The sequence below is a fragment of the Poecilia reticulata genome, chromosome 9 (genome assembly GCF_904066995.2).
Source record: "Poecilia reticulata chromosome 9, P_reticulata-male-v2, whole genome shotgun sequence".
Lineage (NCBI taxonomy): Eukaryota > Metazoa > Chordata > Actinopteri > Cyprinodontiformes > Poeciliidae > Poecilia > Poecilia reticulata.
The window spans coordinates 34,512,352-34,522,085 of NC_088838.1; the positions used below are offsets into that span (position 1 = coordinate 34,512,352).

Here is a 9,734-nt window from a genome sequence, read left to right on the forward strand (position 1 = left end):
GTCGGGGATCGAATTTCCGAACTGTTCCGAAAATCTTGCTGCTGGCTTGATATTTTGTCAGTGAAAAAAACTCTGACATTTCCTGTCCAGCCTCTAAGGCGGGTCCTTTTCTGAGACACCGCCCACTACCCTATATAATGCGAGGGTTACAGAGACTTCTGACACTAAACCTTTAGAATGGAAGAAGCTATGGAGTATGGGGACCCTACTGGGGTGAGCCCAGTTGTTCGACAGAGAGCCTCTTCTGTCCTCCATCTCCTGGAAGCTACTACTACATGGATCCGTATCATCCGCCTTCTCCTGTTTTACACTACTCTTCATTGGAATCGTCTCCAGCACTCTTTCCTACATGTTTTCTGATACCAAGTACCCTAGCTGAAGAGGGTTTCCCTCCAACAGCAGCAGCAGAGGACTCTGGAGATCCTGCTCCTATCTACTCCCCACCTCCAGCACCAGCTGCCAAGGACTCTGGAGATTCTGCTACCAGCTACTCCCAACCTCTGGCTGCTGAGGACTCTGGGGATCCTGCTACTAGATCATCCCAACCTCCGACTGCAAAGGACTCTGGAGATCCCAATGCAGAGGACCCTGGAGATCCTGCTCCTAGCTACTCCCTGCAAGAAGATGAAATTGATGGATGGATACCAAGTACCCTGATTGCTACCGTAAAAACAGCCTTACTGCATCTATTCAGTTTAATTTGTGTCAAGTATGTCAAGGAAACCTACTACAGCTGCATAACAGATCACCCGAGCCAGAGGCAGTATCAATGCCTGGAAATACTGGAGGAAGATTATTACCAGCTCAACTTTCATCGCATCACACAGTGGCTCCTGACTCCACGATTCATAACCGCTGTCCAGAATCTCCTGAGGCAGCGCTGCATACAGGCTGAGGATGCAAAAGTGAAGATGATTGCAGAGACAGTTTTACACAAACTGAAATCGGCATACGGAATCCAGACCTCAATTACTGACATGTATCAGGACATGAACAGTGATGAAAACCTCATTCAACTTCGTTCTGTTTTAGAGTGTTACACTATGAATGAAAAGTAATCTCCCTTCTATGATGACTTGTATCATCTTTTTTGCATGTTTAAGCATTTTAATCATTACCCTTTACTGTTTGATTTCTTGCCAATTTAAAAAAAGTTCTACTTACATTATTATAAGTGTGATTAGTTAGCGTTAAATATATCTTTATATACGTATTATTGGTTAACATTTAATTGTAATTTGTAGTAAATAATTGAAAGGAAAAATCTCTTAAACTCTAATAACCAAAAGGTAGAGTTGAACAATTTGAAAAAAACAAACTCTTTTTGTCATACACAATGTAAAACCTTTTAAGAAATGTCAGGTTTTTCAAGAAGAACCCCTTTTAATTATGTTTGATAGTGCTCTGAGGGACCTCAAACACTCCATCTCGGGAACTGTTTAAGTACCCTCCCACCAGCTCTCTGACACTGTCAAAATTGACTCTCTCACTGCACTCATACGTTTGCGTAATCCCTTTCACTCTGATCACTACTTCCTTCTGTGTTTTTGTTTGATATGCATAGCTTTTGCGTCCCGCTGCAACAAATTCCTGAATCGTGTCACCCCCCAGCTCATCGGTTAAATCTCCGAGGTTATTCCCAAGGTCTAGTGGATTCTCATCATCTTTAACCACATAGATCAAACTGTCTGTGTCTATGTAGATAATTTTTTTCTGCACTTGCTCCAGACAGCTGAAAAGTTTTAAACAAGCGTAAGCTGTGGTAAATGCCGCTATGAAAACATGATTTACCTTGTTGGGAGGAGTGATGCAGCGTTTGCTGTAAATCCACGGTAACAGGCAGGTGTCAGGACTGAGAAAGTGGAAGTACTTCACCTCGTATTTACCTGAGAACAAGAACTTAAAGAACTCATCAAGATCACTCACAAATGTGGTCTGAGAGAGATCATTTCTTTGTGCAAACTTGCCCCAGAAGCTATTAAGACATATTTAGCCACTGGTCTTTTAGCCGGATTCACCTCAATTTTGTTCGCATCCAGCCAGATGCCTTCATTGAGTTCATAATCTCTCACATATTTCAACTTGCTCTCCTGATCCACCACTTCAGACGGATAGCCGCTGGCTTCCTGTTTCCCCTTCAGAAAGGTATCAATGTATCCTTTGAAGATTGTGTTACTGCTTCTCTCAAAATACCAGCCCTCAGTGATTTTTCCAACATGATACCCACACTGCAATGCCTTTTGAAACTCCACAGTCACCCAATCACCTGTCAGAGCCCACTCCTCATCATCATGGGTGCAAGAACCTGTTTGGTTGTTAATTTCTGCACATGTGCGACAAAGAGGGAAAACTAGCTTACTCCGAGATGTCTTGTAGGGCAGAACAGGAAAAAACAGACCTTGTGGGGGATAAACATTGGCTATAATGAACCCAAAGTAGTTGTTGGGATCATCAAAATCTTTGTAAATGATGGTCGGGTGGCCTAGCGGATATGCAAATGCAGAGTTTACGTATGGGTAAAGAGACATGAAATCCACATAATGCACAGACCCTGCTGTGTACCTCAGCTTGAGAGCACAAGTCCTGCCACCATACAGAGCTTTTTGAGGGGACAAAGGCTCTGGGGCAGCAAATTTTTTTCAGAAATCTGATCACCCCTGGGTGAGACTTCTTTATCTCATTCCATTTATGTTCCCACAGAATCTCGACTCGAACACCAAAAACAGTTTGCAGAATCTTACATCTTTCAACTGTGGCTGCATGAATTTGTTCGAATGGTACTTTTCTCAAAGGAGTCACAAAGTTCCCATCATATGATATATGTGATATATGTTTGGGGGGTTATCTGGTTACTGGATGTGGGGGCGGGGGTTTAATATCAATTGATATCAATTAATCCCTCAAACTCCAATAAAAATTTGACAGAAGGATATATATATATCTGTTGTTGCTTTGATTAAAAGTCAAAGTTCTGACATCTGTTTGGCCACAGTAGTAAAATCAATCAAATCACCCTGGATTTGTATGTGAATTATTAAGCCAGCACAAAAAGAGTCAGCAAGGTAAAATTATTCATATTTATTGAATGCAGAGATGAACGTTTGGGTCACATTCCTCAGAACATCTGACAGCAAAACCCCTGAAGTTATCAGAAATTTGACCTCCAACAACAGTTTATATCCAGTGACCAAATCATCACAAAATAACCTTTCTCCTACAATCTGTTCAGCTCGTCCGTCTTTAGCTGCAGGAGCAACGACCTGCTTTCCTGAGCTAATGTATAAAATAACCCAGAGGAGGAACAAACCTCCATCCTGATTCAGAGACATGCACGTCCTCACACTGTTCTTCAGCTAATAGTTATTTATCTTAAAACACTTAAATAACATAATAACTGCTTAAAGGGTTAAATGTCAAAACCAAAACCTGAATCTAAACATAATCATTCATGACATTGACCAGTTGAGGTTTTGGGAACTTCCCAGTTTGGCTGTTTCCACTTCAGTGAACTAAAAACAGCCTGTAACTGTTGAACTTTCTGAATAAAGTTGATAAATTGCTCCAGTCAGTGTGATTGTGGTCTTTTAGTCTCTAAGCAGCAGCAGCAGCCAGTTGGTGTGATGGAGACCCAGAAACCAGAACCAAGCAGCAGCCAGAGAACCGAGTGTGAAGGTAAGATTAACAGTAAATATAAAAATAAAGTTTATAAAGTCAGCAATACATCTGAATCTGTTACTTTATGTTTGGACTGATGACTGTAAATACTTTCCTAACTTGTCTCTGCAGTAATCCTCTTTATATTTACGTCTAGTTAATGATGCCTAACAAACTATTAATATTAGAAATATTAACCAACTGCTGAACTAAATCAACAGGCCAGGGACTTCTTCAGTTCTGCCATTAGTCATAATTTCTGTTTTAGAAAACAGCTTTAAAATATATGTAGTTCATTTTATTCACATTAAATAATACCTTTTATTAGATTATTTTATAATTGATCAGAAATCTGAGTTATAATGCGGTAATCCTAATAATATCCTTTGGTTTTTGTTGAAAAGCTTCTGCTAGAAACTTTAATATGATGTTGACCATTAAATTAAAATGCAGTCTAATTTCTTGCCTGGCAGATGAATCCCACCTGTACAACGTCGTATCCGAATTTGGTAAGATTTTATTTATTTGTAATGAAAACATAACAATGCTGCACTAGATATTTGCAAATGATGAAACATATTTAGTTAGTTTGTTCAAACTGTATTTCTTCCATAGTTTGGTTAAAACTTGCTGTGTTTTTCTTGTAGATGATGTCAGACCTGAGCGGCGCAGCAGCAGCCTGGACCCTCGACGTTTTCACTGTGAGATGAATATTTCACCTATTTCCTGTTCAGTCTCAATATATCTGACATATTCAGGACTTTTTATTGGTAAATAGATAAACAGAAACTTAATTTGTCTGTGCTGAAAGTGACACTTCGGTCATATTTTTATAGCTTGATAAACATTTGTTTGGTGGGATGATTTTATTTAAAGAATAAATATTTAATAAAGGAACATTTTTGTTTAAAATAATTAGTTATCTTTTATAATTGGTAGATGGATAAATAAAAATGTTACATAAAAATATTTTTATACAAGTTATTCAAATTAATCCATAGTTCAATCTGTTGCTCTGATGAACATTAAGAGTCATTTTGTATTGGACAGCCAGTTTGCATCAAAGGTCACATTAACTGAATGTTTTAAATACTTGATCACATTTTAAAATGGTATAAATATGTATAAACATTTTTAATGAAATAAAACAATAAAATAAAAACATAGCAGAGTCTCTGCTCTGCTTGGTTCACTGGAAAAAGCTCAGCACTTTTCTGGTTTTGCAGCCTTTGAGATGAAGAAGCAGCAGCCGACCCGGTTACCAACCCAGTTACCGCCCCGGTTACCGCTGAGGTCGAAATCCCTGCCAGAACCAGCAGAGGGAGTTAAAACCATAATTTCCAAGTTGGAAGGTGAGATTTCTGAAGGTCAAATGTCATGTAGCATCTGAATATTCCTAAACTTTAACTCTGCTCCACTATTTTAATGCTTCAGTTTCATTTTAAATCCTCATGATTGGTCAGTAAAGATGCTGCTGATGGACACAAGGATGAAGATAATTCATGCTGGACTTTTGATGAGGACGTGTAAAAATAGAAAATAAGTAGAATGAGGGACAGATTAATGCACCAAATGCATGTTGATGCCGTAAATGTTTTTAATTTAGACAGTTGTGTTTCCTTCTGAATGGATGATCTATCAGTGGTTTTAATTGGACCTGTTAGGATCCTGACTTTCATCTGATAACAAACCTGTAGAGATAAAAGTTATGGGTGAAGGCAAGGAGGTATTTTATTCTGAAAGGTTTGGATCTCATCTCCAAAGCTAATTTATCAAAATACCAGAGGAAACATGCAGAAAACTGTTCAGCAGCTACAAGTTGTGTTTGGTTGCTGAAATGCAGTTTAAATATTTTTACATCACTGAAAACAGTTCAGTTAGTTTTCAACTAGAAAGCAGCATCAATCTTCTGCTTTTTTCTACATATATTTTATGTTGTTAAAATGTGGAGGGATGATTAACTTGTCGTCCTGCAGCCTCTCGGCTGCCGCTGCTGCCACCGGCCCAGGATCCTGTCTGCCAGAACAAGAAACCCAAACCCGTCGTTGGCCGGAAACCCTTCATGTCCAAGTGGACAGGTCAGATTTTTGGATTGTCTGTTGAAAAATGTCCAGACATTATAGATGATATGAGGATAAAACATTTTGAACAAGTCAAAAGTTCCTAAATTCATCAGTTTGGTCCAAAATCTGAAGAGATGTTATTGTTATTAATGTGAGAACCAGATCCATCACTATAGCAACTTATAGTCCATATTTGGTTCTGACCTAGTATTTGTTTTGGCTGGAAAGTTCTGATCAGTTCATTCCTGTTTTGTTTCTTTATTCTTGTGTTCTGTTTTGAAGTTTATCTCCTTTTTTTTAGCTTCTCTTTGTTAATTATTATATTTCCTCGTTCTGTCAGTTTTCTCTTTTTCACAGCTGTTCCCAGTCATCTGATCTCCTGCATCAAATTCTCCACTGGTTCCTGAGATTTGAAGCTTTCTGTTATTCTTTGTCCTTCACTGGTTCTGTGATCAGTTTTCACGTTATGGTGTCCAGTCCAAACATCGGGGCCTTTTTCAGAAAACAGTTAGTGAAACTCAGGTTCAGGACTAAATGAGCATAACCTGCTTCCAGGAGGTCTGCTGTGAGGTAACTGCCTGGTTGTAGATAAAATGCTAACCATTTTGTTATAGTGAATCAGTTTTAAAGAAAATTTAACTGTTTTTCAGTTGATGAAGAAACTTCAGGTTCAAACAGAGTGAGGCTTGTTTCCACAGTGTTTTCTAGTAAAACAAGAAAATGAAAATGAGGTTTGGAGAACAATAATGCAGCACAGTACTGTTGTAGATCAGAGACTCAGACCGGCTCTCAGCAGAACCTCTGGTACTTTGGGTTCAGTGTCACAGCAGAACCTCTGCAGGTTCAGCATCGAGACAGTTTCACTTCTCCAAAACACGGGATACACGGACCACTTTCTAGAAATGATTTCTTTCAGAGATTTAGAAACAAATCATCTTCCAGGTTAGAAGAATAAAGTTCAGAGCTCTGGTGTCTGAGTTGGAGGTCGACTCCAGAGACTCGGGTCCTGGAGTCAACCTGTTGCAAGCCTGTTGCAGCGCCACCTGAAGGTTCTTGTGTGATCCTGCAGTCCCTCAGCAGCAGCAGCAGCAGACGGTCCTGGACTTTTTCAGGGAGACGAAGGAGAGGGAACCAATCAGCAGCCAGAAAACCGTCCCGTCAATGTGGGAAGGTAAACATATAAACTATATGCTGTTAATCCTGTTTCTGTGGATTCTTCCAGGTCTTAGTATTAAAACATCCATATACTGAAAACATCCTCATTGGTCAAACTAGTTTCAGTTCTGTAAATTCTAGCAGGAAAACAAAGTGTTCCCTGTTAAAGGGAAGTTGGTTGAGCTTTTGGACATATTGACGTCTTGCAGAAGAATAATATCAACATCCTTTACATGCATTCAGCAGATACAGATATCCATATGCACAAGTGCAAATGTTCATAGAGAATATATGTACGATGATTTATGATGTCATTGTATCCATATCTCCATGCATCTGTCTGTTCATTTTAAAATGGTTGGCAGTTGTTCATTAGCACTGGGTCATTTTTCTCCCTCTATGGGTTTAAAACTAGACTTCTAGTTAAAGCATCAGTCAGTTTCAGTTTTGGTTCGTCTTCCTTGTCTGATTCTCTGACTTGTTCTTTCTCATGTATTTTTTTTTCACAGGTGTTAAAGAGAATCCAAATAAAATCAGAATAGTTCTGATTGGGAAGACCGGCAGTGGAAAGAGTTCATCAGGAAACACCATCCTGGGAAGAAAAGAGTTTGAAGCCAAACTGAGTCAAAGATCCGTCACAAAGCAATGTGTGAAAGAAAAGACTGAAATAGATGGACGGTCAGTTTTTGTGGTCGACACACCTGGACTGTTTGACAGCAGTTTGAGTCTTAAACAGATTCAGGATGAGCTGGAGGGTTGTGTTACTCTGGTGGCTCCAGGTCCTCATGTTTTCCTGCTGGTTGTTCAGATCGGAAGATTCACACCAGAGGAGAAGGAAACGGTGGAAATGATCATGAAAACCTTTGGGAAGAATTCAGGGAAGTTCACCATCGTTCTTTTAACCGGAGGAGATTTGTTAAAGCAAAATGGCCTCACTGCTGAAGATTATATTGAAAAGGAAAGTGACGATTCTTTCAGGAAGCTGATCGCTGACTGTGGAGGGAGATACCATGTGTTCAATAATTCTGACGTAGAAAATCGATCTCAGGTCAGAGAACTGATCAGAAAGATTGACGACATGGTGAAGGAAAATGGAGGAAGTTTCTACACCAATGAGATGCTGCAGGCGGCTGAAGCTGCTATACAGAAGGAAATGCAGAACATTGGAAATCAGAGAGAAGAAGAAATAAACAAGAAGATCAAAGAGCTGGAAAGAAACCATGAAGCAGAAAAAGAGGCGGTGAAAAGAAAACTGGAAGAAGAGATTAACCAGCAGAGAAAAATACTGCAGGAAATGGAGGAAGAGATCAGCAGAGAAACTGAGCTGAGAAAGAAAGAACCAAAATATATAGAGAAAAGAGAAAAGTGGAGGAAAATTCAGGAAGAAAAGGAAAAGATTCTGTTGATGGAGGAGCTGGCAGTTTTAGAGGAAAAGATGGAATCAGGAGTAAAAGGTGAAGCTGCTGATGAATCATTGGAGATAAAAAGAAAAGAACTGGAAGAGAAATTAAGACTGATGGAGAAAGAACAACAAGAAGGGCAAGAAAAGAGACGCGAGGAAGAAAAACAGAGACAGCAGGAGGAGGAGATGAGAATCAATAACCTCAAAGAAAAATATGAACAGGAGAAAGAAAAATATGGAACAATGGTTAAAGAGAAAACATCAAAAGAACTGCATGAAAATGAGCTCAAAAAACTGGAGGAGGAGCACAAGAAAGAGATGGAAGAGATGAGAACGAAGCTGAAGGAAGGAGTGAGAAAACAGGCTGAGATCAAAGGGATGGTCAAAGTTTTCAACCCTTACATGCCAATAATTAAACACTTTGACAAGACATGCAAAATGCAGTAATAATTTATCCGCATTAACAGTCAAACGTTGTTAGTATGTGTTAAAACAGTAAAGACATGAGAGAAGAACTGAAATCTCACTAGAACTCTGACAGTTGGTCTTATTTGTTTCTCATTGTCTTAATATTCATTATTTTAAGAAAACAGTGCGGACATGAATCTTTATGATGGTGTGATCAGACGGTACTGTGGCAGAGCGGGTTCACCAGATGTTCTGATTCGTCAAGTCGGGACGTTTCCTGCTCTCTGCCTTCAACCTGCTGATTAATAAAACAACTAACAGCATAAAAACCTTTGGTAACACTTTATCTGAAGGGGTCAGATAAAGAGACTGACATGATGCTGTCATTAATGTCAATTTTAATGATGCACACCCCCCCCGGAGAGGTGGGTACTGTCCCCCACTCGTAGCCCTATTCGGGTTAGAGTCCCAGTTAAACAACATTCAACTAAAGTCCTACAGGGTTTGAGTTCCAGATAAGGACAGGGTGTCGTCCCCCCTGGTTGAAAAGGGTTTTAATGTTTTTATCTTTTATTTTTCAAAATCTCTTTCTTTTTCTTACTGTTTATTCAATGTCACATGCTGTTTTTTTAATTATGTAAAGCACCTTGTAATGCCTTGCTGCTGAAATGTGCTATACAAATAAAATTTGATTGATTGATTGACATGAAGAAGCCTTCATGAACGGTGATGACTCTTGTAAATTATTAAATAATGACACTTTAGTGTTTAGTATTTCATAGCTGCTTATAACTGTCAAAATGTAAGAAAATGTAAATTATTTAGTAACTAATTTTTATTTTCTTGTAGATAAAATAATATTGAAGCATTATTATTAGAAAGTTAAAAAACAATCATTGTTAGACTCATATTGCACTGCTTATAAAAATGAAGCTTCTGTTAGGAGCTTAATTTTTCAAATGTTGAAAAGATTATGAAAACTTTTGATGTGAAATCAATGTTTTTATTTTGTTAAAGCCGTTATGATGTGTAAATATTCTGACTGCAGAACT

General features: G+C 38.8%; 1 protein-coding gene across 2 annotated transcripts; it reads left to right on the top strand.

Moving 5' to 3' along the window:
* Positions 1 to 3,814: 3,814 nt before the first annotated feature.
* On the top strand, positions 3,815 to 9,214 carry LOC103470793 (uncharacterized). Of its 2 annotated transcripts, XM_081610988.1 has the most exons (3): positions 3,815 to 5,006; positions 5,631 to 6,888; positions 7,382 to 9,214. In XM_081610988.1, the coding sequence occupies exons 2-3, from the start codon at positions 6,879 to 6,881 to the stop codon at positions 8,719 to 8,721; spliced, it is 1,350 nt and encodes a 449-aa protein (XP_081467114.1). In that variant the 5' UTR covers positions 3,815 to 5,006; positions 5,631 to 6,878; the 3' UTR covers positions 8,722 to 9,214. The 2 variants fall into 2 exon arrangements, with proteins under 2 accessions (XP_081467114.1, XP_081467115.1); XM_081610989.1 differs by lacking the exon at positions 3,815 to 5,006 and having other exon boundaries at positions 5,425 to 6,888.
* Positions 9,215 to 9,734: the final 520 nt, after the last annotated feature.